Source organism: Elgaria multicarinata, chromosome 10, assembly GCF_023053635.1.
Source record: "Elgaria multicarinata webbii isolate HBS135686 ecotype San Diego chromosome 10, rElgMul1.1.pri, whole genome shotgun sequence".
In the NCBI taxonomy this organism is placed as follows: Eukaryota; Metazoa; Chordata; class Lepidosauria; order Squamata; family Anguidae; genus Elgaria; species Elgaria multicarinata.
The window spans coordinates 75,553,713-75,581,449 of NC_086180.1; the positions used below are offsets into that span (position 1 = coordinate 75,553,713).

At 41.4% G+C, this 27,737-nt stretch overlaps 1 protein-coding gene across 1 annotated transcript in view; it reads left to right on the forward strand.

The window, feature by feature from the left end:
• Positions 1–1,803: 1,803 nt before the first annotated feature.
• The window catches only part of FSTL5 (follistatin like 5), a 422,510-nt gene continuing 396,576 nt past the window's right edge, over positions 1,804–27,737 (forward strand). Inside the window, exon 1 of the mRNA XM_063135450.1 lies at positions 1,804–1,940. Within this exon, the coding sequence (XP_062991520.1) occupies positions 1,818–1,940 (123 nt within the window). The 5' untranslated portion in view covers positions 1,804–1,817. The remainder of the gene's footprint in view (positions 1,941–27,737) is intronic.

Sequence of the window (27,737 nt, forward strand, 5' to 3'; positions counted from 1 at the left end):
TGCACAGGGGATCCCAGGATCAGGGAGGGATCATCTCTCCCTTGCCCCGGGATATAGCCCTCCCCTTTGTCCCCACGAAACGTGTGGCCAGGTGCTACTGGTTGACCCAGCTCCGACGCGATTCCTCGTGTGGAGCCGGGAACCGTGCACGGGGCACAGCTCTCCTCAGGAGTACTGCACCCATCGGGGGTAGGGTGGGGGGAGCGGGAAAAGAGAGTTAATTTTTTAAAAACCTTACCTTTAGCACACGAGCATTCATGCGCTGCTGTTCCTTTAAAAAATGGTGAATGCGACGCCTCTCCTGCTGAGGTTATCATGTGTCCCGTGTAGACAGAGGAGGGATCTCACATTAAACACAACACGAGATCTTCCCTCCTCCGTCCCGGGGCAGCAGGTAGGTCTAGCTAAGGTCTCAGTGACTGGGTTAAAGTCATTCAGTCAGCTTCATGGCTGTGTGGGACTAAAACTCAGATCTCCCAAGTCCTAGTCATACAGTCTAACAATACCAGCTTGCCTTGCTCCCCCACCCAATTATTCCTCAAGATGAAGCACACTAGTGAAATATCATTAGCTGAAATTACAAGAAAGCAAGCTATCTACTGGCCTGAAGCATCCATTTTACACCTTGAAACTAAAGAAAGGTTTGCACAACTTAGCTGCATTAGCATCCTGTGTGCTAGGCAAATTTGTTCTGCTAGGTTTTCCTGTTCATTTCTATTAAATTTCTGTATATGCAAACCCATTGCACAATAATGTTGTCATCTGTCTTCAGAATAACTTAGTGAGGCATGACATTAATATTCCCCACCACCCGCAAGACATTGAATAAATATTAAAAATTCCCCACGAACCCTGGTTGAGGGTGCGGATTTCCGGACTTGTCTGGGCAAAACCAGACAGTTGGTCAGCCTATTCATAGCAGGATCTTCGTCAGACAGAAATCACCCACTGAACAGCAAAGACATGAAATAATCGAAGGAAATAATCATATTTGTCAAGTGAAACCCTTCCTTCAAATGGGGAAGGAAGCAAACACATCCCAGTTGTTCAATGAATTAACTTTCTTGACTTGTCACACTCTGTGGCAGTTACATTGCCTGCCAGCGCAGAGAAGTAAGAATTTCACCCCAATCCATTTTACAAAGTGATGCAAACTCTCTCTCTCTCTTTCTTCTCTTTAAGAATATTTGGGAGCGGTGAGTGCATCTTGTTTCATCTCATCACCCATTACTGCTACCTGTTAAGAACATGTCCCTGCCAAGACTTGTATTGGCAACTTCTTGTGCTGCCTAAATGAGCCTCATTTAGCCTCGTAACAGCAACTTGCTTGGAAGGATGCCATATCTCCTGTTCTTCATTGAGCATACCGTTAATGTGCTCAGTTTTTTTTAATTGGTTTCCCTTATTAATAATATAATCAGATTATGAAAAAAGACTGCAATCATAAACAAAACAAAGGTTACATGCTCTTATCTACCTTCTCTGCCCTTCAGGTATTTTTTAAAAAGTATTTTGCAGTGCAATCCCCTTCTTAATTTCATTATTTTATTGATTTGTTTTTCTGGTTTATTTTTCTCTAGTCATACTAGGATATGGATCCTGAATGTTGATTATAAAGTATTTAGTACCGTCCAAACCAACCATCATAAACTCTAATTCCATCAGCGGCTTTGGACTGTTACGTTTCTACAGTTGTTCGAGTCTACATGCTTCAAACGTTATTCCTATTTATATGGAACTTTTACAATTCTATGGCATCTGTGATTCTGGCAGTAACGTTTTCCTTTCTTGTTGTTTAGGGAAAGGGCCTTCAAAAGATGTTTCTGTGGTGGACACTTGTTTCTTTCCTTGGATGCACTTTACTGGGTGCGGAAGGATGGCCGGCAAAAGAAGCATATGACTTCAGACTCTATCAGCCTCTTGTACGATTACGCCACAAGGTATTTCGGATCTGTCACTACTATTTGCTTCCTTATTCTAAATTTTATACCCAGAAATGGCAAAGATTATTTTGTTTTATGATTTGGAACCATAACTCTTTCATTGATTATATGCTTCAAACGTTGATCTGATTGGTTGGTGATGTGGCTTCCAAATTGGAAACTAAAGAAATTACAAATTCTAAGAAGGCATGGCTGGAAAGAATTGTTCTTCATGCCATATAGTTGCATACGTACAACCTAAACCATTTCCATATTAAGATGGGATCAGAAAATAGTAAAAAAAAAACCAACCCACCCCCCACCCCCAAAGATTATGAAAACAAGGATTGGGGAGAAAAGGATTTTCTTTAAATAACTGTGGTAAAATGTCCAAATGTTGATGTAAGGACATACTATATTTTTGGCTGAAGACACTGTGAATAGGCCACATTTAAACTGGCTGCTGCCACCACTTGTAATGCAGGACAGTGGTTCTTTTAATGTAGTCTGCAGATTATTATTTTTATCACACAGAGCAATGTGGAAGTGACCAGATAAGAGATGTGCATAAATGGCTTCCTGAAATTCTTCACCTTATCTGTGGGAAGAGAAGGTTGAGGGGGTGGGGTGGGGGTATTTTTCTTAATTTCTCTGACAGGAGGAGAATTCTCCAACAGTTTGTTCCTGGTAGAGCTCACCAGTGGCAGTGGCAGTAGAACAGGTTATTTCCTTGTTTCCTGCTTTTTGTTTGTTTGTTTGTTTGTTTGTTTGTTTTGCCACTGCAATGGGCGGCAGGAAGAGCTTTGTTGGCAGCTGGCCACCAATTTGCATCTTCCAGAAAGCCCCAGACTCAGCGTTGTTTTGAGGCACTGGATGTGTGTGGTGGTGGTGATGGAATGGCCACTGCCACTCAAAAGAAAGAAAGAATAATGGTGGTGAATATTTAGGGAAATTTGGGGTGAGAGGTAAGAAAAGGAAGAATCTCAGAAATAGAGAGTCAGTGCCAATCAGTGTCAATTAACCAATGATCTGACTCAGTATAAGTCAGTATACGCCCAGGTAAAGCAGAATGGCTCTTCTTTAGAAAGAAGTCTTTCATATCTTGGAGAAATGTTTTTTTGAAACAGAATTGTGCAAATCCTTGTAATGCTTCCTCTGGTCCAGTTTGTTTCTATGTTCAGTTAATGTGTTGGGTTTTACCTGTAAAGCCCTAAGTGGTTATGGGCCAGGATATCTGAAAGACTGCCTCTTTGGATATGAGCCAGTCTGTAAATTATGGACTTCTTCAGAGGACTGGTTGTATATCTCACAACCAAAAAATATCAATTTGATAGGTTTATGGATAGGACCTTCTCTGTACCAGCACCTCAACTGTGGAACTCCCTCCCTAATGAAGTCAGATTAGCACCACTGTTGCCTAGCTTTAGATGGTCTGTAAAGACTGCTTTCTACACTACTGCTTTAAAGTGCTTTATAACAGTTTTGACAACTGTATATGGAGTGTGTCCTGGGCCCAACAGTTGTCAAAACTGTTATAAAGTGCTTTAAAGCAGCAGTGTAGATCCAGTTGGCTTTTAAACTCTGCTCTGGTTTGTTTAAAAGATGTGATATTTTAATTTAGTTGTTTTTGATAAGTGGTGTTTTTAAAGCTGCATATCGCTTTGTGGGCCTTTGTGGGCAGAAAGACGTTTCATAAATAACTAGATATATAAGTAACAAACATATTGCTTTGAGTTTTAAGCTGCAATTATTCATTCAAGCTGCAATTCACATCGCAGAACCCAGATTTCATTTTTGAAATGTTAATATTAGTACATTTTAGGACACAAATTTATTGATACAGCAGTAGAAAAAATACACTTGGCAAGTGGGAATTTGTACATTGTTGTCTTTGTTTGAACACCAGTTGAAGAAATTTGTGAATACAAGGATGGACATGAAGCTATGATCAAATGCCCTTAGATTTTTTAATTTATTCTTGATTCTTTAGGAACTGAAACATGGAAAGCATTTGTAAGGGCATTTCCACTTGGGAGATATTTTGAATTGCTAATGACTTGTTGCAGATCATTTATTAATAATATTCCTCCCTCCTGAAATAGGTAGAAAGTACTTTTGGCATCCTTCTGAAATTTCCGTTGATGCCACTTACAGCTTGAGTACAATATGTAAGCATTACTTCAATGAGCCAGGCATATGCCATAAGATTTTCAGATTTAAGGGAATGAGGTCAAAAAATTGCATCTGAACAGAATATTGAGCATCCACCATGATGCCTTGCTACAAATCAACAAATACAGAATGTGGTGGTATATGAGTGTTAGGATTACTAGCAAACTTATTTTCTTGAGAAAGAAGTCTTTCATAATAGTAATAGTCATTTAAGGAAAAATATTTTTTTTAGAAACAGAATTGTGCAAATCCTTGTAATGCACTGTCTCTGTGGTTGGGGTCTCAACTGTCACAAAAAAACCTGAGAGGGAAGGAAACTTTTCCTGCAAAAGCTGAGCAGACTGTCTCTACGGGCATGGCTAGATGAGGGTTTATCCTGGGGATCGCCCCAGGATCATCCCTGTGCATACACATGACGCACAGGGGATCCCATTGGGCTGGGAAGAATGATCCCTCCATTTCCCCAGGATATGGCCCTACAGTTTAATGCCATTTTTTCTCATGGTCCTGGGCTTGTCCCAAGACCGTGGGATGTGTGGCTGGGTGTTGTGGTTTGTCTCAGCTCCTTGCGAGTAACCACAAGGAGCCGAGACCCAGGCATGGGGCGCGGAGCTCCTCAGCAGCTCCATGCCCATTGGGGGTGGGGTGGGGGGAGCGGAGTGGTTGTTGCTTTTTTTTACACTTACATTTTTGTAGGAGCGCTCCTGTGCTTTTTCTCGATTAAAAAAAAAGCCAAAATGGCGGGTGCGACATCCTCTTTCTTCCTGGACATTGCGCGCCGCATGTAGACAGAGGGGGAGATCTCGCGGTCACCATATCATGAGATCCTCCTCCCTCTGTCCCTTTACACCAGATATGTCTAGCCATGCCCTAAACAGGAAAGGTCCCACTAAAGCCGCAGAGCTGTGATCGGTGCCTTACAGACCCTTCTTCTATAGACACCTGCCTATTGAAATGCATTTTGCAAGGAGTTGTAAGAAAATGGATCTTATTTTTCACTATTCTGATAAGTTACAAGGAATTGCTACAACACATATTTCAAGAATATTTGTGGGGAACTATTTGTTGGGCGGACGACTCTCCGCCAAGCCATGGGCTGAATGACATCAGGAAGCAAGGCTGGTTGGATCAAAGACAGGTCCCTGACTAAGGTGCCAGTGGAAGGTGTGCTCCATCAGCTTGCACCTCAGCTGGGGTGACTTTACTTACCCCTCATTTCCACTCACCCTCACAATTGGGAGGAGTTGTTTGCAGAGGAATCTCCAATGTTATCTCCTATCACTTGTTGGAGATAACATCACAAACTCCCCTTCCCACTAGCCTTCAGGGGGTGAGGTTTCGGGGAGGCACGCCACCTCACCTGAGGCCCTTCGGGCCAGATGGCCTAGCCTGGTGTGCCACATTTAGCCTACAGGCCAGAGGTAACCATCGCTGATCTACTGTATACAGAATGCATGTGTGGATGCCTCAGGGGGGAAAGTGGTTATGCTAAGTTCTAAGAAGCAAAGATTTTGGTCTAAGAAACAAAGATTTGAGATTGGCACAGAGGAACAATTTGAATTAACACTTCGGATTCGAATGATGGTCTGGCCCACAGCAGTAGGTTAATTGTCTAGTGGAACAATCCTACACATACTTACCAGGGTATAAAACCCATTGAACTCAATGGGGCATCTTCAGAGTAGACATCAATAGGATTGTGCTCTAAATTGTAAACCCATAAAGATGTAGTTGCAAGTAAGTCCCTTTGGATAAATATGCTTAGAATCTAGCTTCAAAATTGTAAAAAGTAAGATTCCTATAATAAAGCTTTTTTTAAAAAATCAATACAAAGTATAGAACAACACATATAGCTAACCTCAGCATGGAACTGCAGTAATTTTGTTGTAGATTGAGGCATATTGACAAATTGACATGCCTCCTGCTCTATTTCTATATAAATTAAAGATGAGCTGTCCAACATACTTTCATTGTGTAAAACTACCCTTTTTATTCCAATTAGCAAAATGCAATCTTGTAAGTGAGGGAGAATTTGTATTGTACTGGAATCTGACACAACAGCATACTCTATACAATTGCCCAGAGGCAGAATAAAATGCCAATATTGAAAACTATTCATTATTCATTAGGACTTGTGAGTGAAGTTGCTCTCTTTGCAAAGCTTTGTTATAGTACTATAGGTTTGGCCCGACCTTAAATAATGTGCATTTCTTTTAAACACCTTTTGAAAAATTCAATAATTTTTTTTTTTGGCCTCTATGCTAGATAATCAAACAACTTTCTAAGAAAAACTGCTTTCCTTTTAACATCAGAATATAAATCCCAGGAGACACAACTCCCATTTTCAAGCGAGACAATTTTGCCTCTATTCCCACCAGGGGGGGATTGAAACCAGAATGTTTTTAAAAGTTTATTTTCATTTGTAGATAAGTGCTTGAGCAACAAAAAAAGGTCCTCATGAGGATCTTTCATGCCAATGTTTTAATAGCTGCATAAACTCAACGATCACAGGGAAATTAGGAGAAGATAACTTCAGATTACTTTGAAAGGGAATGAATTATTTTGTATTTTAGCTTCATGCCCCCTTTTCTTCTTTTTCAGGAAGCAATCCTATGTACCCTAGGCCGCTTCTGAGGGGGCATAGGGTCATTCAGTTCTCTGACTCCGAGCTCATAGAAAGGGCTCCAAGCTGGGATCCAGGAAACCACGCTCTTCTCCCTATTGCCCTCCTAGCCCGCATGGAGAACCGCTCCAGCTACCTCTCCCTGCTCCAAAAGTAGAGTCCAGAGGTGGGAAAAAGGGGCATTCTTGGGGGCAGGGAGGAAAGAAAACAAAGCCATCAGCATTATGCTGTTTTCTATGGCCCACCAGCCTCCTTCTCTCCCACTCTGAGATGCCACTGAGAGATTTGTAAAATTGCGCAAGCAGGTTGGAGCGTGGAGGTGAAGATCGCTTCTGTTCTGCTCCCGCTCTGCATAGGACTCCCATCAGCCTCCAAGTTTGGAGGCTGACAGGAATCGTCATGGGATTGCACCACTAGGCTCAGTGCAGGATCACACCTTGATTTCTTAACCTAGGTTAAGAAATATGGAATACGCAGGGGGTGTTCTCCCTCCCTTTTTGTGTAAATTCTTGCCTCCCTTCTCTTTTCACCATTAATTACGGTGTACAATTATGTCTGCATAGAGGTTAACAGTAATCATAACTAACTTTTAAGCAGGGTTTTTGAAAACTAGTTGACAAACATTATTTAAAGCTAAATGTGATTAAGATTGGCCTTGGTGCAGACATAATACTAACGGAAGTTAATTCTGAAAATGGTGGGGGAACTTCATGTGGGGAAAGGAGGGGTGTAGGAATGGATGAGGCATTTGAATATATGAACTGTCAGTATGTTAACATGATCTCTTGAATCAATAGCTAAAGTTCAAATGAGATGTGACATGGGAGCTCGGTTTTTGAAGCTCCTGCTGTTTTTTACTTTCTGAAAAGTCACCCACAAATGTAGAATTTGGATTGGAGTCTCAGCACAGGGGGAAAGGGGGATCCAACACTTAGGCCATTTCTACATCTGCCTTTTTCTCCAGGATTGTCCCAGGATCATCCCTGTGCATCCAAATGACACACAGGGGATCCCGGAAGCAGGCAGCGACGACCCCTCCATTTGCCTGGGATTATTCCCTGCACTGCTGCTTTTTCATAAAGTAAAAGGCATTGGAAGCACATGGAGCTCCTATAAAGTATTTTGTTTGCCCCTAAAGCTGCCAATCCTAAACCTCTCCAGAGAGTAATTCTATTGAACTTTGTAGTATTTACTTCTGATGAAACTTGCATAGGATTTGTAATTTATTTCATCTAGTTATTGTTTGTATATTACAAGACTTTTATCCTGACTTCCTACTTAAACAGTGTTCAAAAGTCCCTTACATTAAAAAAAATACCTAAAATATACCTAAATCATAACAATCCCATAAAATGAGCTCGAAGACAGCTTGGCAGAACCATCATGAAACAAAAAGGAAGACTAAGACTATCAAAACAATACAAGCCAAATGCTTGCCTAAGCAGAAAAATCCTCATCAAGACCATAAGTAGGGTGACCATATTTATTTATTTATTTTATTTATTACATTTCTATACCGCCCAATAGCCGAAGCTCTCTGGGCAGTATAGAACCATATGAAAAGGAGGACAGGGCTCCTGTATCTTTAACAGTTGTATTGAAAAGGGGAATTTCAGCAGGTGTCATACGTATATGTAGGAGAACCTGGTGAAATTTCCTCTCCATCACAACAGTTAAAGCTGCAGGTGCCCTGCCCTCTTTTAAATCTGGTCACTCTAGTATAGCTCCTGCAGCTTTAACTGTTGTGATAAAGAAGAAATTTCACCAGGTTCTCCATATATACAAATGACACCTGCTGAAATTCCCTTTTCTATGCAACTGTTAAAGATCCAGGAGCCCTGTCCTCCTTTTCATATGGTCACCCTACCATAAGAGAAGAAGTGAGGCAAATTTCCCAGGACAAATCTGAAAGCTGCTATAGAAAAGGCCCTTTTCTGGGATTGTATTACATGTGTTTGACACATCGCTTAGCATTTCTCTACCAGGAGCAGAGAAGCTCTCGGTGGTGATTTATTCACTTTTTAGTCTCTCCAATTAAAAAGTGCAAAGTAATGGACTTCTACAATAGCTTGTATAAGTTATTTAATTTTCTGAATAGCTTCCTTTTTGCCATTGTTCTCCAAATCAGTCAATGTTATTGCTTCTAAAAAATCTATTTAATTTTTATGTAGGCAATGTTATAAACCATGACCGCACATCAGTTAAAATGAGTCCTGCAGAACACAGAAACCTTCACCCCCATGTTCATTGCAGCAATATTAAACTTTATTGGCTCGTTTCCTTTGTAATACAAAATAGTATGTTGCAGAAATTTAACTTTCTGATAACCTTGTAATGGGTGCTCAAAGAGTCTTTTAAATGTTGGCACACCTTTTCACTGGTCTATTCAAGATAGAAGTAAGGGTGAAAATGCTGCCAGGAATATTGTTTACCTTGGTAGTGATCCACACATTTCTGCAGAATATCTGATTGGCCTAACAGGTTCTGACTGGTCACATTTGTACCACACATTTAATATATTTAGCATTATGCAGTGCCAAGGTGTATTTATGGATGTGTGCATGGGTTTCTGTGCATCATAAGTGCAGATGCACTTAGTAATCATACTGTTTAAAGGAGTTGGGATTGATTCCTTTCCCAGAGAAGCATTGAAGCAGAGAACAAAAGGAAACTCATTCCTCTCAGCTTCTCTTCACATGTTAGAGGAATAAGGATCTAACATCTACATGACTTCATGCACCAAACTATTAACATCTAGAAGATGAGATCAGGTGAAACATATGTCAGTAATTGCAACAAAAGGAAGCTGATGATCCTTCCAGCTTAGACTCTGCCCTAACTGTGGACAGGCTAGCTTAAGGAGACCATGATGTACACATACTGTACATCTATCCTCTAACGTCTTTCTGCCTGAGTATTTTTATCTGCAAACTGCATTGCATTATTTAATAGTTAACTCCAGATTGAACGGACCTGAATATAGTAACCTAGTAAGTAGATGGGACAATTGAACTGGATGATATGAGACTGAGGGAGGAAAATCCTTTCTTTGCAACTTTATGTGGTGTCCATATTTTCCTACTGCTACAATCCTATGCTTTGAGCTCTTTGGGACTTTCTTCCAAATCAACAGGCATAAGGATGGGCTTGTTCTACCTAACTTGCTTTACTTAGGTTGGTGAGGGTTTTTTTTGCAGGAGGGAAGCCCTAAAATGGATCCAACACTACCATTAGGGATTGAGGCAGACTCCTTCATTGGCAAATGCTGGGGGAAGGCAGCAAGTTTTGAGAAGGTGTCCTCCCCCCAGCTTTCAGGTGCAGTGGAGGATGGTTCCAATGGCAGCATGGTCAGCTCCTGTGTGTGGATTGTGAAGGAGCACTATGTTGTTCTTTGCTTCAGGCAGCAAAATATCTAGGGCAGGACCCTGACTCAGGCTGCTTTGTACATTAAGCAAATGATGTCTATATCTGAGTTTTTTTGCACAGATACAAAGGTCTTGAATGCAGACCATTCACTGAAGCTGTGTTAAAAAGCTGTTATCTAAGGGTTCATCTACACCAAGCAGGATATTCCACTATGAAAGCGGTATGAAAACGGTATATAAGAGGCAGGAGCCACCCTACTGCTGTATAGAGATATTGAAGTACACTGACAACTGTTGGGGCCCATTGACACATACCATATACTGCTTTCATACCACTTTCATAGTGTTATATATCCTGCTTGGTGTAGATGTGTCAATGGGCCCCAACAGTTGTCAGTGCACTTCAGTACCACTATATAGCAGTAGTGTAGATCCTGCAGTGCATTTCAATGCCACTATAAAGCAATAGTGTGGCTCCTGCCTTTTATATACCACTTTCATAGTGGAATATCCTGCATGGTGTAGATGAGCCCTAAGAGGCAGGTTTGGATTCCCCCCTCCCACGCACACACTTTGGTGCTAATCCTAGATATATCAATGTTCCTAACCCACCTCCATCCCAAAGTAATTCCACATTTCACTATGCTATACGGTCGATATGTCTTATTCTACCAGCACTTTGTGGGAGTAGATTATTGTCCTTCCTTTTATCTATTGCTATTCTGCACACTATTTGGGAGTGTGTAGAATCTCTGATTATATATTGGACCCTTGATTGTATTTATCTAAGGAGCTTCGGGTATTAATTGATGAAGAAATGCAATAAAGCTCTCGATATCTGGACCACCTTGGACCCCCAGCAAACGTATATTTTCATGGCATGACTGGTTTTCCAAATGCCCAGTCTTAAAGGTGAATGATTTTCTTTCTTTGGTTGCTGTTAACATTCTGTTGCAAATTTAGCTTTTGTTAAATTCCCGGCTCCTTAAACTCACTGTTAGCCAGAGCTAGCAGCTGGCCTCTTCAGTTCACATGGTATTTTAATATAAAAAGTAAACCCTGCTAGAAACCAAATTTAACACCAAGTGCCTTTCAATAAGAAATTGGTATTGTTCTTGTCGGAGCTTGTAAAAATAATGTTTTTAAAAGAACTCTTGCCCTTTGCCTGAACAAACCATTCCATTTACTTTGTCTTTTCCACTTGAAGAACACTGTGGCATGTAGGTGCTACAATATAGTAGCTTTCAAGTAGTTAGAAAGCAATCTAGAAATAAGGTTCTTATCTTAATCAGCCTTCTTTTTCTTTCTTTGTGCCTGCTAGCTTTATTGAATGAGACAAAAAAGCAACTTTCTATTATGAAATGGCTCCTACATATAATTCTCTCTTCATATTACTCTTCTTGAATGTTGCTATTTAGTATATGTTGTTATAGTGATCTTATACAAAACCGTCAAGTTTGTGCCTTACATGTAAGCCACCAATTTAGAATGTTTATGGCTTATTCATATATTACAAGTTCTCAGTCATAAGTAGAAACCTTACTCTGAACTGAGTTTGACCAATTTTGAAGTCAGAATTGTGCATCTCAAACAAACTTCAATCACTTTTGCCTTCAGTTTCATATATGAACAAGGTAAAAAGGAAGACTTCTGGAGGCATCAAAGAAAATCATGAAGTATGATTTCAAAAGGAAAAGAAATGAAAAATGAGGATGTGTATGTTGTTTTCTGGAAATACAGTGTTATTTTGTCATTCCCACAAAACTGAAATTGCTGTAGAGAATAATTAGGGGCTACAGTGAGCACGTCAAGCATCAGTGACCTATTTTCATTTCTGCATATCATAATTAAAATCATGTGAATAGATGCCCATAATTACACTATTGTCACAATAAGCCCTTTGATGATTCGATATTTTCCACCACAGACATAGAAAAATACTGGGTTGTCTGTATTTTGTTATCTTAAACCTGCTTGTGAAATCTGCCAGATCTGAGCTGGGTACCTGGACTTTCAAGGAGGTAAATGCCTCCTTGGGAGATGGTGAGGTCCCCACAGTATTGAAAGAAGCAGTGGTGAGGCTATTGTCGAAGAAACCAAATATAGATTTCAGATAACTACCACCAGCAAGGTACTAAAGTGTGGAATTGCCTTACAACTCCAAGTGGAGTTGGACATTCATATTATTTAGACCCGTTCCAGTCAGGTTTCAGGCCTGTTTAGAGGATGGAAACAGCCTAGGTCACCATTTATGGTGGTGAATGGATGCAGGGAGTGCAATCTTGTCGATTCTTCTGGGTCTCTCAGCAGCCTTTGATACCATTGACCATACTATCCTTCTGGATTATATAGCAGGTCTGAGAGGCATAGTTTTAAAGTGGTTCTTGTCCTTTCTGGAGTGGTCATCTTAGAAGGTGGTGCTGAAAGACTTTTGCTACACCCCAGGGCCCGTGAATTCCATTCTGTCCCCCATAGTTTTTAATGTCAACATGAGACCACTGGGGGAAGTAATCAGGAGGTTTGGGCTGAACTATCATCAGTATGCAATTGTGTTATCAACTGTACCTCTCATTTCCATCTACAGATCCCAGGGACGCTGTCTAGCTAATGTAACAGTGTCTGGAGGCTGTTTGGGGCTGGATGAGGGTGAATAAGCTAAAAAATAATTCAGACAAGATGGAGGTACTGTGTGTTCGGAAACCAACTACTCTGGGTCGAAGTTTGCAACTGGTCTTAGATGGGGTTGCATTACCCTAAAGGATGAGAGCATAGTCTGGACTCTGCACTAACTGAGCAAGCCCATGAGACTGTTGTCCAGGATTAAGCTGCCTGCTAAGATCTGGTGAGAACAGATCTTGCCTCAGTTATCCATACACTAATGATGTCCAGGCTGGACTACTGTAATGTACTGAATGTGGGGCTGCCCTTGAAGCCAGTTCAGAAACGTCAGCTAGTGCAGAACGTGGCAGCGAGGCAATTTGATCATGTAATGCTTAAACTGTGCCTGTTGTACTTGTTATTGGTGTGTTTCAAGCAGTTTGCACACTTTGTGAGTCTTCAAGATGCCACAAGACACTTTGTGGCTTTTGAACACAACCAACCCCCTCCACTTCTTCACATCTGTTCGCCTTTCTCTAGCAAATGCAAGCCCCTTCTGTCAAGGAGGACTATGCAGCCAGCCACCACAGCCTGGCCTCGTGGATCATGCAATCAGCAGGTGCACTCCAGAAAGATGTTTTCAAAGCCTAGGAGATCCAGGCACACTCAAACAAGCTGAGCCAAGCCACACTATTTATTATGTATTTATTTATTTTTATTTATTTATTACATTTTTATACCGCCCAATAGCCGAAGCTCTCTGGGCGGTTCACTATGCACTCACATATTACCTTGCCCCCTAGCCCAGACATTGCTGCTCACATCCCTTTTTGGCAGCAAAACCACTTGTGTTCCCCTATCCCAGGTAAGGGACCTGGGCCAGCTTGGAAGAAGCAACAGGTGAGGAAGGCCTCTGACACTCCATTGAACATGTCAACAGCCAGAATTCCCAGCGCTGCTGGGACATCAGAAACCTGGACATTATTTTAAAATATTAACCCTCCCCCAGACATCCCAGGAGGGGAAAAAAGCCCAGACGAATCCAGGGAAAACTTTGGCATATGGTCACACTACAAGAGAGCTTCGGCTATGGGGAGGTATATAAATATAATAAATAAATAAATAAATAAATAAATAAATAACTTGAAGAAATGCCTTCACCCATATCAGCCTGCCTGCACTTTAAGATCAACAAGAGAGGACCTTCTCATTTGCCCACCTGTGAGAACAGTTAGGTGGGTGACCACACATAAGGGGTCCCTCTGGAATACATTGCCTTTGGGGGGGGGTCCACCATGTTCTAACATTGGAGGTTTTTAAGAAGACCTTGAAAACATAGTATTTTATTCTGTCTTCCTACTAGGATTGCTTTTCTTGCTGGTTTCCATGCTAGCTTCATTATTGTTTTTATTGCTGTTTTAATTGTATTCTTACTGTTTTTATCATGTTTTATCATTTTTAATATCATGCTGGGTTTATGTTTTATTGCTGCGCGTTGCCTGGGGTGGGGGTTCTGCTCTGAAAGTAGGCCAAGAAATACTTTAGATCAATAAAAGAAATAAAATTTAAAGGTAGCAACTCTACCTGCATCCCTTTCTGAAAAGGTATCCAATATCATGTCCAATGAGTGGCTCTCGGGTCACACTTTAGCAGTAGATCCCTCTTTCCTTCTAATTAGGTGCGTTGATATAAACATACTTATAGGGGCAGGCCCTTAGCTTAAAGTATATCTATGTGCCATAACACAGAAGCAGATTTAGAGGCAAAAACTGCTGCTGAATCCACAGTGGATAGGATGATAGAGATGCAATCAATCACTTCTGTAATGGGACGGCTGTATACATTTAAGTTTGGATTAAAAACCCTCATACAAATTGATTCTTTGCATTTGAGGAATCTCAGATTAACAACCCTTGGGCAACTTTTGTAACTTCATTATATGAAAAGACCCAAAATGGTTCCTTTTGAGCTCTGCGTCCAAATTGGCTTTAGAAATGGCAAAGAACCATATCTGTTCTTGCTGCCATAGTATATTAATCCTTAGCAATACAGAATTTGTATACTTAGTTAACCAAGCATAACAGCAATAAATTATTGGTGTAATTGTTAGTTGATATCAAAACATGGTTGCATAATGATGTGTTAGCTGCTAATTTGAGCTCATAATTACAGTTCTTGCACCTGAATTCATGCTCCCTATTCATTAAAATAAAATAATAATGAAAAGTATGAAAATAAAATCTATGTGTGCCCATGAAATCCAAACAAGAAGAATTAATATTATACCAGTGAATATACAGTGGGAAAATGACCCATAATGAAGGTGGTAATTTTTATAAATAAATCTGGGCATTTTATCAATGATTTAAATGTCTGTAATAAATCTTTCTGTCACAGTGCTACATTACTGCTACTGTATAAAAGATGTATTTTCAATCCCTGTCTCCTAAAATTGAGTTATATGCTCACTCTGGAATTCATACATTTTCTAAAGCACTCCTTTCCAGATCAATACTGTAGGGTCGTCTTAAGAGTGATTTGACATTCAGAGTCACGCGCTTATTAAAATTAAAAATAAGAATAACCATCCAAAACTAGACTTTAACTAGAGATTTTTGTGAAATGTAACGAAGAGATTAGTTCTAAATTGAAGGGAGACTGAAGTGGGGGAGAAGCCCTACCACTTTCAAAGCCCTGCCTGTTTCCATCGACCGGGCAGGAAAGGAGAATGGGCTCTGGCAGATTTTATTTTTAAAAGCCTTTCAGTTGGTTTCAGTGGGGGTGGGGGGAATCCTGAGAGTTTATGGGAGAATTGTGTGGCTTTGGCTTCAATGGATACAAAACCTCCACCGTCCCGCTTCTGTAACACCCCATTTCAGAGCCTACCACTGTCTTATCACCAGCAGATGATAAGACCATCACCCCATCCTTACCCCTTTTCGACAGCTGTTTGAGGAGGTAAGGATTGCTCTGTAAAAAGTTAGCAGGGCGGGGAACTATTTAGGCTGAAGTCTTGTATTATCCGAGAATAACCTCATTGAATTCAATGGGACTTACTACTGGTAGGGTAGTATGTCTCTAAAGGGCTACTCCAGAGTATTTATTTATTTTATTTGTTTGTTTATTTATTGCATTTCTATAGCGCCCAATAGCCGAAGCACTTTGGGCAGTTCACAAATGATTTGCTGGCTGATAACCCGTGTATCTAGTACTGCCAGGATCTCTTCTCGATACTCCCAGAGTGCAGGACACGGAATAACGGGCTCAAGTTAAAGGAAGCCAGATTCCAGCCGGACATCAGGAAAAACTTCTTGATTGTTAGAGCAGTACAACAATGGAGTCAGTTACCTAGGGAGGTTGTGGGCTCTCCCACACTAGAGGCCTTCAAGAGGCAGCTGGACAACCATCTGTCAGGGATGCTTTAGGGTGGTTTCCTGCATTGAGCAGGGGGTTGGACTCGATGGCCTTGTAGGCCCCTTCCAACTCTGTTATTCTATGATTCTATGATTATGCTCCATGCTGCCTTGTACAGACAGTTCTTTCTTGCAGACACCTTTTCCTATAGATGAATAATGTTGTTTACAGGTGAAACAAAAAGGTATTGGGAATGGGCCAGCCAGATCATTGATTTCACCATAGGGTGTAGAAATTCTAGTTTCATAATATGGGAGACTTGGGACAGCTATTGAACTAAGAATGACACATGTCAAATGTCAATAGGGTAGTTTGATAGCCTCCTGTAATTTCAACATATGTTCGCCTTTTATCATGTCATGTGCTTGCTTCCCTGATCTGAGCATTGGTGGAGCTGTTCAAAATAGAAGTAGAACTATACCGCAACTATACTCAGGGGCTCAATTTGGAGGGGTTAAAAACTGAAAGACAAGTTTCCAAGGCATCAGAAAATTCCCAGTGCACAAGTTAAACAGTGAATGGAAAAAAAATACATGACAGAGGATCAGCAAAACAAAGACATCATTGGAAATGATGAGAGTGTGTCAGGAATCTAAAATCAATGCAGTAGTAATCAGTGCAGGAAGTGCAGCAGGTGCAACAGGTATTCTGAAATGTTGTGAAAGAGAAATGAACGTGATGCTAAAATAGATAAGAAGTACATATTTAAGTGGATGTGGATTATTTCTCATGGATGTATCGTGTCCATTCTCCATGCAGTTTAGGGCTTGTTTAATTTTACTCACAGAACCAGCCATACCCTAAGCTTAGAAACTTAGGACTCAGCTAGTCGAGGGGGGTAAAAGGGCGATGACCTCGCAATTTTATGACTGCGAGATCTTCGCCCTTGTTTACATATGGCACATGACATCGCGGCCACCATTTTATCCGAGAGGGAGCACTTGTGTGCAGAAGGTGAGTTTTTTTAAAAAATAATAATTTCCCAGCTCCCCCCACCTGGCCCCCAATGGGCACAGAGCTCCTGAGGAGCTCTGAGCCCTGTGCCTGGCTCCTTGTGGTTACTCACGAGGTGCCAGGACAAATCGCGACGGTGGGCCACACTTTCTGTGGTCTTGGGATTATCCCAAGACCGTGGAAAAAACACCAAAAAAGGGTAGGGTGATATCCCAGGGAAAGGGAGGGATCATCTCTCCCTGCACCAAGGATCCTCTGTGCATCATGTGGATGCACAGGGACAATCCCCGGGATATCACCCCATCTAGCTATGGCCCTAGACTTTTAGATAAAAGAAATTTGTCTAGGCTTTTAGATAAAACAAAAATTAACAAAATTGCACCCAAAGTGAGATCAAGCAAAGTACATGTTAGCAGTCTATATGTTTAAAGGACCATCTTAACACATATGTACATTTTGACAGTTTATGGCAAAGAAAATGTTCTCAGTTTTTCACAAAAGCAAATCTTTTGGCTCTCAATGTAATGGTGAATTGTTGGGAAAATCAACCAAACTATCCAACAGTGGTTCAGTGAATTCCTTCCTGGGAATGACATAAATATCACAAAAGAGCACAGAATGAAAAATGTTCTCCATCACCTGAGCTCCACAAATACCAAGACATTTCTCTGAAGGGGTATTTCAGTACTTTCCCCTCAAGATATTGCGTTGGGGGTTATTGCAGTAACAGAAACTGCTTCTGCTCAGACAAGGCGAAGCTCCCAATTTTCACCAACCTTCCTATCTTCTGTACCTCTCCATAGCATATCCCATACTATTCCAGTGTGCCCCCCAACTAGCAAGAAAAGATTTTTGGGGACATGGAAAAGTGCACATTTCTTGTGTATTTTTCAAAAGTGATCACTTTACCTACTGAAGCATGAAAATGCTTCTTTTTTTTTAATGTAGCACAATTTCAAATTCCAGAATTTGTGAACGTTTCAAGGAAAAAAGCTTTCCTGGGATGGATCTACACTTATTTTTTTTTTTAAAAAAAAATCTTATTGAAGGGCTCAGATTACTGTTTGGGACACGTTGTATCTTCATCATTTTCTTCTTTTTTCTATCATATATATATATATTCGTTTTTCACATTGTAAAAGCATTGCAGGTTGTCGTACATGCCCCCTTTCTTAGTTATTGATATGTCTCTCTTAAATTTCAAACCTCATTTCTAGCCAGTTGTTGACCTAGGGGTGTGGTGTTGATTTTGGCACTGAAAATGACAGTTGTTCCTGCACAGAGATCTTAGAAAATGGGTGGGGGGGAGGGTGAAAGCAGGAGAACAGGAAGTGGGCAGATCACTGAAATGAGTAACGAACAGAAACGCCAAGCTACAGCGACACAACATACAGTGTGTCCTGGTTTAATGGATTACTAATGGGAAAGAGAAAAGTAAGTTACGTTGTATTCCCAGAGTGTGTCCCGTGACGTTTTAAAGCGTTAATAAATATAACATTTCCATTGGTAATAAACAATGTTATGAGCACTTGTGTAGATTTGCCCCTGTTCACATTCGCATTCAGGATTGTAAATGGGACATGTTTGCAAGATTTGAGAACCAAACTAAAATCCCCATATAACCCTACAAGGGACTTGCTGAGTGACAGGAACAAGGTTCTCATTTGCACTAACACTCTAGTGCAGTTGGGTGCAGGCAAAATGGTCTACTAGCACTTCACAGGGTGAGGGTAAGGGGATTTAAATGATGCTCATTTAAATTTAAATTTGGGCAGTTCGGGTGAAATAAATATTAGATGCATTTATTTCACTTTAACTGCCCAAATTTAAAATTTGAGTTTAGCAGAGAGAGGATGGGAAGAGAGAAAGGAGATGGGGCAGGGTAAGGCTTTTTACCCTCAATCTGTTGGAGGCTGTGTCCAAGTTTATAATACTTCAGTAAAACTGAGGGTGTTGGAATTCTGTAAAGCCATGATATTCTGTTTTGGATTGTGTGAACCTGGCCATATAACTGCAAATATTCATATATATATATATATATATATATATATATATATATAGTTGGTAGTTAGTATGCAGCCTTCAAGCTTGAAATAAATCTGAAAGGTTCAGACTTAATAAAAAGATATCATCTTAATTTTGTATTCTAGTTTCTGAAATGTCACACAGTGGGCAGTATAATACTGCAATATAATCTCTCATCAGATCTTATATTTGAATGTATCCTGTTAACATTTTATTCAGTACTTCTGCAAAGGACAGACACAAATGAGTAATATTCATAATGTGTGTGTCTGTTTTTCTCCAACACTACCTTATCAGCTCTTTTAAGACAAACGGTGTAAACAACAATTTGCCCCTGTAAGATCTTCAAGATACCTCTTGGTTAATCAATGTGAGTAGATAGTCATAATATTATTTTATTCCATTACCTTAGGAAGTAGCTCAAAATAGCATGCCTACTTTGTAAGACCATAATTAACAATAAAACTTCCATTTAGATGGATTTTATTTTTTCTCCTTTTTAGAGATTTATTCCATCCAATGTTTTGGGGTTTTTGTTATGCTTTCTTGTTTTTGTTCCTTGGTTTGTTTTTCACAGAGAGCTAAGAACATTTTGCAACATTTGTCCTGATAAGACTCAGCAGTTATTCGCAGAAGCAGAGGTGGGGGGGTGGGGTGGAGAGAGAGCACAGATAATGCAATTTAAAGGAAAAGAAAATTACACTTAAAATAGTGTGAGCATCATCAGATGGGTGGATTTTTGCATTTCCCTACCGTCGCTATGGCCTCCTGCTGCTGTCCCACAATACTGACAGTCTCTTTACATGGGGAGAGAAAGAGGAAGCAGCAATGACAATGTGGCGCATTCAGGAGCCATTTATATCATGCCGCTTTTCCTGCACACAGCAGGAAATGGCGGCACATTGTTGTTGTTTTTTTAAAAAAAGACAGATTAAAAGGGGTCTATTTTTCGACAGAGGAGGACATACAAACATCCATAATTGGGCAGTGGCGAGTGTGTGATAAAATGCTCGTCTGATGGTGCTCTTTTTCTCAGAGTGGGATTTTAGACAAATAACTCACATAAATAACACAGCATCTACAGAATAAGAATTGTACATTTGCTGCATTCTACTTGTGTGACTAGGGAAAGCAGGTACAAATAGTATACACCTCAGAAAATAGAATGCTTTTCACGTAGGGTGACCATATGAAAAGGAGGACAGGGCTCCTGTATCTTTAACAGTTGTATTGAAAAGGGAAGTTCAGCAGGTGTCATTTGGATATATGGAGAACCTGGTGAAATTTCCTCTTCATCACAGTAGTTAAAGCTGCAGGTGCCCTGCCGTCTTTTAAATCTGGTCACTCTACGATAGCTCCTATTATTATTATTATTATTATTATTATTTATTTATTTATTTATTTATTTATATAGCACCATAAAGCTGCTCCTGCAGCTTTAACTGTGTTCTCCATATGTGTTCTCCATATATACAAATGACACCTGCTGAAATTCCTTTGTCTATACAACTGTTAAAGATACAGGAGCCCTGCCCTCCTTTTCATATGGTCACCCTATTTCAGGGACTGTGTAAATATCTTGCCCTAGTTTTGGGAGGGGGGGAATGCAACCCAATCCTATAAATGTCTGCATAGCAATAAACTCCACTAAGTTTGATATCTACAATCCTATGCATGTTTACATAAGAGCAAGCCTGTGATGAACAAGGAGGCACTTTGGCCCAGAAACTAGCTCCACTTTGCTTCTGATTAATTACAGATAGCCTACCATCTTCCTTCACACTGAACTCCAACCAAAGAATATTATAGGCAAGCTAGCCAGTCTTCAAAAGCCATGCTGGGAAAAGACTTAGAATCAAACTACATATTACATTAAGACAAAGCTACCCTTCACACTGTAAAGTGCTAGCAGATTTATTTTCTTCTCTCTCTCTCTCTCTCTCTCTCTCTCTCTCTCTTTTATTGGAAAGGTCATAATTTATTGGGAACTCTCCCCCATTTTGGACATGGAAGTGTAATAGTTCCCTCCCCAGCTGTGATTTTGCTGGTTATCAGCACTCCCCCTGAGTAAAGGACCAGAGTGACTCCATTTTCTTTCTTAGGTTTCATTTCTTTCTTTGTAGCAGCATCTTAGACATGATTAGCCCTGTGAGAAGCCCAGATAGGAGAGCTGGCTGGCACATAGGCATTTGACCAGTACCTAAAGGGACAATAGTCGGGCTTATCTTGAAAAAAATGGCTCTGTGTGTCTCTGGCCTCAAGGTCATAAAAGACCTAGCTGTGTGGGAGGGAAAAGAGAGCTTTATTATTATTATTTATTTATTTATTTATTTATTTATATAGCACCATCAATGTACATGGTGCTGTACAGAGTAAAACAGTAAATAGCAAGGCCCTGCCGCATAGGCTTACAATCTAATAAAATCATAGTAAAACAATAAGGAGGGGAAGAGAATGCCAACAGGCACAGGGTAGGGTAAGCAGGCACAGGGTAGGGTAAAACTAACAGTATAAAGTCTGCACAACATCAAGTTTTAAAAGCTTTAGGAAGAAGAAAAGTTTTTAGTTGAGCTTTAAAAGCTGCGATTGAACTTGTAGTTCTCAAATGTTCTGGAAGAGCGTTCCAGGCGTAAGGGGCAGCAGAAGAAAATGGACGAAGCCGAGCAAGGGAAGTAGAGGCCCTTGGGCAGGCGAGAAACATGGCATCAGAGGAGCGAAGAACACGAGCGGGGCAATAGTGTGAGATGAGAGAGGAGAGATAGGAAGGAGCTAGACCGTGAAAAGCTTTGAAGGTTAACAGGAGAAGTTTATATTGGATTCTGAAGTGAATTGGAAGCCAATGAAGAGATTTCAGAAGTGGAGTAACATGGTCAGAGTGGCGAGCCAAGAAGATGATCTTTGTGGCAGAGTGGTGAACAGAAACCAACGGAGTGATGTGAGAAGAAGGAAGGCCAGAGAGAAGAAGGTTGCAGTAGTCCAACCGTGAAATAACCAGCGCATGAACAAGCGTCTTGGCAGAAGAGACAGACAAAAATGATCGAATCCTGGCAATATTATACAGGAAAAAACGACAAGATTTAGCTACTGCCTCAATATGAGGAATAAAGGAGAGCGAGGAGTCAAATATAAAGCCAAGGCTACGAGCTTCCTTGACCGGAGTAAGCGTAACATCATTGACAGTAAGAGAGAATGAGAGATGAGGAGAAGGTTTAGGAGGAAAAACAAGCAATTCAGTCTTTGCCATATTAAGTTTCAAACGACGATGAAGCAGCCAAGCTGAGATATCTGAAAGACATGCTGAGATACGATCGTGAACATCAGGAGAAAGTTCCGGAGATGACAGATATATTTCAGATGGGCCTGTGTAAAAAGTGTCACCTCTACCTTTGACATTCCATTACATGGTGGTAGTGAAGCACCAGGGATGGGCTTTGTTAGGGTATATAGTTGGTGATGGTATATAAGGTATATAGCCACTATGTTCGTGGCCTTTTGTTCTCATTTTACCTGAGGAGCAGGAGATGTCACATGATCTGGCATGGCTTATGAGAAAGGCCCATATGAAAGTATGCATAGGCAGGCCCAGGATAGTATTTTATTGTTGTACTCTGTATTTGGGTTTCCAGCTGTTTGTTCTACTCAGGCTACAATCCTACACAGATGTACCTGGCAGTAAAAACCATGGAACTCAACAGTGTTTAGAGTAGACATTGGGCATGTCTACACCAGTTGATATCCCACGGATTGTCCCACGATCATCCCTATGTGTCCACATGACACACAGGGGATCCAGGGAGCAGGGACGGATGATCCCTCTGTTTCCCCGGGATACCTTGGGGACACTTTTAGATTGTTTTTTTCCTGCGGTCTCGGGATTGTCCCGAGACCGCAGGAGGTGTGGACGCCCATCCTGAGTAAACACGAGGAGGTGGGAACCAGGCATGGGGCACAGAGCACTTCAGGTGCTCCATGCCCATTGGGGTTGGGTGAGGGGGAGCGGAATTGGGTAGTTTTTTTGGTTTTTTAAAAACTTACTTTTTTGTCAGAGCGTACGTGCACTCATCTGCTGTAAAAACAAAATATGGCAGGCGCAACATCACTCGTTCCTCCTGGGATGTCATGTGCTCATCTGTACAAAGGGGAGGATCTCGCGAGCAGAATATCGTGAGATCCTCTCCCCTCTCTCCCCTGGTCTAGACATGCCCATTGATAGGTTGCACTGGTACAAGACATCCTTAGTTGGCAGAAGGTGAATAAAAAGGGGATGATTCTCATGTGGCAACCTAATGGGCTGCCTCTTCCTTTACCAGTCTTCCTTCCACCTAAGATCAGAGGACAGACACTTCTCTATGTCCCACCTATGACTGGCTGTGACAAGGACTTCCTAGGTGGATGCACCTAGAATGCCCTTGTCACAGCCAGTCATAGGTTGGACATAGGCCTTAGATAGACCAGGCTATATCCCATCCCTGTGCGCACAGGAGATCCCGGGATCAGGGAGGGATCATCCCTCCCTTGCCCCAGGATACAGCCCTACACTTTAGGCCTGCTTTTTTCACGGTCTCGGGCTGAGCCCGAGGCCACGGAGCATGTGGCCCATTTCTACGGGTTTACCCGGCTCTGCACCCATTGGGGGTAGGGTGGGGGGGGGAGTGGGGAAAGTAGGTGTTTTTTTTTAAAAAAAAAACCATACCTTTGTGCACGAGCGTTCATGCACTCCGTCTCCTTTCAAAAAATTAAAAAATGGTGGGCATGACGCCTCTCTTCCTGAGATCATTGTGCCTTATGTATAAATGAGGGTGAGCTCTTGCGTTAATCGCAACGCGAGGTCTCCCCTCCTTTCCCCCGGAACAAAAGGTAGGTCTAGCTAAGGCTATAGAGAAAAGTCTGTCCTCTGATCTTAGGTGGAAGGAAGACTGGTACAGGAAGAGGCAGCCTATTAGGTTTTTGGATCCAAGCCATTTAGTGTTTTAAAGGTAATTATCAGCTCCTTAAGTTGTGCCCAGAAACTAATTAGCAACCAGCACAAGTGTATTGTGATCCCATGTGAAAGCACCTACTAACATATAGCATCCCCTATACTACCTAAACAGGCTGAAGTCTTGAAAGCTGATCATAGTGAATCAACTTCTGTGGGACGTATGAAGAAAGAGAACTTAATGGTTCCTTATAAGGTCAGCTACTCCATGCTCTATTTAGCTAAGCCATTCAAAACAGTAAGCTAGTTCTTCTGGGGGTAACAAAGTTGCTTATGAAACTGCTAGATAAAAGACTTGATGAGGTCATACTGTTAAACAAATTAGCTTCTTTACCCCTCCACTACTAAACCAGAAGCAGTCCTATGACAATGAAATCAATTCACAGATTCTAAGAGACAGGATAAATTGTGGGGAGTACCCTACCTTCTGATGGTGAAACTATATCACAGTATCAGCATAGGACTATTTTATTTGTATTTTCTTGGGCACTTGTATTATGTTATTGTTTGCTGCTGCATTAAATAATAGTGCCAATTAGCATTCTCAGTTCTTGGTGTGTGTTTTTTTTAAAAAATACAAAACTGATGTATTTCTTTACTATAGAAGTTAAATATCTACATTAAACACAATTAAAGGCTTAGCGTGTAATTCAATGCACATTTAGGCAGGATCTACACTACTGCTTTAAAACGGTTTATAACAGTAGTGACAACTGTTGGGGCACTGGACACACTCCAGATACAGTTTTCAAACCGTTTTCAAAGTGTCATGGCCCTGGATCAAAAAAAGTCCTACAACTGAGATCATTCCCCAGCCAGCCATTGAAATTGTAGGACTTCTTCTGTCTGTGGCCTTAGCTAGACCTACCTGAAAGTCTGGGGGAGAGGAGGGGAGACCTTACATTGGGATTAATGTGAGATCTCGCCCCCATTTACACATAAGGTGCAATGACCTCAGGAAGAGAGGCGTCGCACCCGCCATTTTTTTTAAAGGAGACGGAGTGCACGAACGTTCATGTGCAAAGGTAAAGTTTTTTCAAAAATTTTTGTTAACTACTTTCCCTGCTCCCCCCACCCTATCCCCGATGGGTGCACTGCTCGTATGGAGTGCTGCACCCTGTGCGCAGCTCCTGGCTCTGCATGAGTAATCGCATGGAACCGGGTAAACCCGTGGAAATAGGTCACATGCTCTGCGGTCTCGGGCTCAGCCCGAGACTGCAGAAAAAGCAGGCCCAGAGTGTAGGGCTGTATCCTAGGGCAAGGGAGGGATGATCCCTCCCTGATCCCAGGATCCCCTGTGCATCATGTGGACAGGGGATCATGTGGGTTCGCCCCGGGATATAGCCTGGTCTAGCTAAGGCCTAAATGTGCATAGGATTATACTGTTAATTTCTAAAGTTGCAATTCTGTTCACTCCTATGTGTGAAACAATGGGACTACGTCTAAGCAGTGGAGACTGGTGACTCCCAATTCAGTGGGGCAGTAAATCCATTCTGGGTTTTAGTCAGAACCAGCCAGAACTCTAAAGTACCCTGTCCTTAAAATTGGAGCCAGGATGCACCACTGCTTCTGAGTAGGCAAGCATAGGATTGCACTGTTAGCATGCAATATCTGCATTATTTAAGAAAAGCTCAGTGTCAATGCAGGGCAGCCACAAGGGTCACAGGGCCCTGACAAGGCCCACGGCATTGCTGCCTGCCATAAGCTGCCCACACAAACCATCATTTAAAATTAAATAAAAGCCACCATTTTAAATTTCCACAGTGTAGCATTGCTCTCGAGCAGGCTTCCCAAACCTGGGGTCCTCCAAATGTTTTGGACTTCAACTCCCATCAGCCCTAGCCAACAGGGCAAATGGCCAGGAATTCTGGGAATTTTAGTCCAAAACATCCAGAGAGTACCAAGTTGGGGGAAGGTGCTGGTAAATGCAAGAATTAAAATGGTAACTTGTAGCTCCCTGCTGTAGCTGTGGTCCACCAGTGGACAAATTCGCCTCAAACCTGGTTCCGTTTCTGATTAATATAAATACAGCTATAACAAAGCCTTTCAGGAATTCATCAAAATGCCCATCCTGTTGAGGCATGTGCTGAGGAATGAAAATGAGAAACTTCAATGTTGGAGTGAAATTATTCCTTAGAACTGAAAGATGGGATAAAAATAGAAGATGCTGGCAGCTGCTTTTAACCATGGTACTAATCAGAGCAAATGAGTCTAACTGCAGCTGGAATATATCATTCCTTTAGGAGCTATTGCAACCTGCTGCTCATTAGGTATCTTCACCTTAGGCAGCAATTCCAGGGGAAATGCTTTTCCAGTTATTATGAACTGAGGTTTTGGGGTGTTTTGCATGTGTAAGCTTAGAGGCAGTAAAGCGTTTGCTTTTAAAGTGCACTTGTCTTCCTTATTACTTTCTCTTGAATAGCTCCTGTTCTGTGGTACTACCAGTGGCATTTGAACTGTGAAAGGAGAAGGGGGGGGGGGAGGCCACTTTTACCCGACTGCAGAACCTCTGACTAAAATGAAAACGAGAAAGGAGGGAGTGTCCAGAAAAATCACATGAGTTGTTCCCTAATGGAAGTAACGGCACATTGCCACCTCTTCACCACAGCCTCTTATCAGAGGGGAAGCAGGATATGTTCAATCAATCTCCCTCTCTCTCTCTCTCTCTCTCTCTCTCTCTCTCTCTCTCTCTCTCCAGTTAATCCCATTGCATTGCATTACCATTCAAGGCCAAGTCTAATTTTAGGTGGATGTATTCTTCCGCTGCGGTATTTCTGACTGTCATTGCATTTGGCAGGTATGCTCTGCTTAAACTGTTGGAAGAGCTAACAATGATGTTTTACTAACCAATTTGGTCTCATGGATATGTCCATTCTCATTATCTTCTCACTTCCTCAGGATCTGGAGGCTTAAGGCCATTTTCACATCTGAGGCTTATATCAGCTTTTCCTTACACCCTTGTGTGTGTCCGTCTGACAGTGGCTGCAATATATGTCTGATTTTTCTTCAGCGTTCTGTCCATCGCTAATAGCATTTAAATATGGTGCATCTAGTGGGAAGGTGGGGTCTCAGCTTCACCTGTGATAATGTACTAACAAAAGGACAGGCATTGGGAACTAATACACTTTCTTCTCTGGACTGCAAGTTGAATGGGAATGTGTACCCATACCCTGCAGTATTCAGTGGGGATGTCAGTGACTGGATTTCCCAAAACGTTCAGTAAAAGTGACAATAACTCAGCCAAAAATAAATAAATTAAAAAAAATCAAAATCAAAGTAAGACTGAAACTGTTAGAAATCGTTTGCAGATTTCAGACTTGAATTGAATAGAAACTGGGGGCTTCTCTAAATTAGCTATTTATAGCAGCTTGTGACTGATCACTTCCGGAAGTTTCCAGGTGGATTACATGATGCTGTAGACAAATAGGACGTCTCCTGTGGTCTCCACCCTTATTCCGTTTCAAAACAAAAAATCAGAGCTAAGCTGGAATAAACCCCTAATGGTGGAAAAATGGCAGTGTGTAAATTTGACATTACAGTATAAACTTGCTGAAGGACTTCCCCTGCTATCCAAAGGAGAAGAGGGTAAAATGCCTCCTTGCAACAAATGGAGGCTGATCTGTCTTACTTCCAATTAGGGAAGACCCTCCATTATGCTATTTTTGGGTAGTTCTCCATGTGTCTAC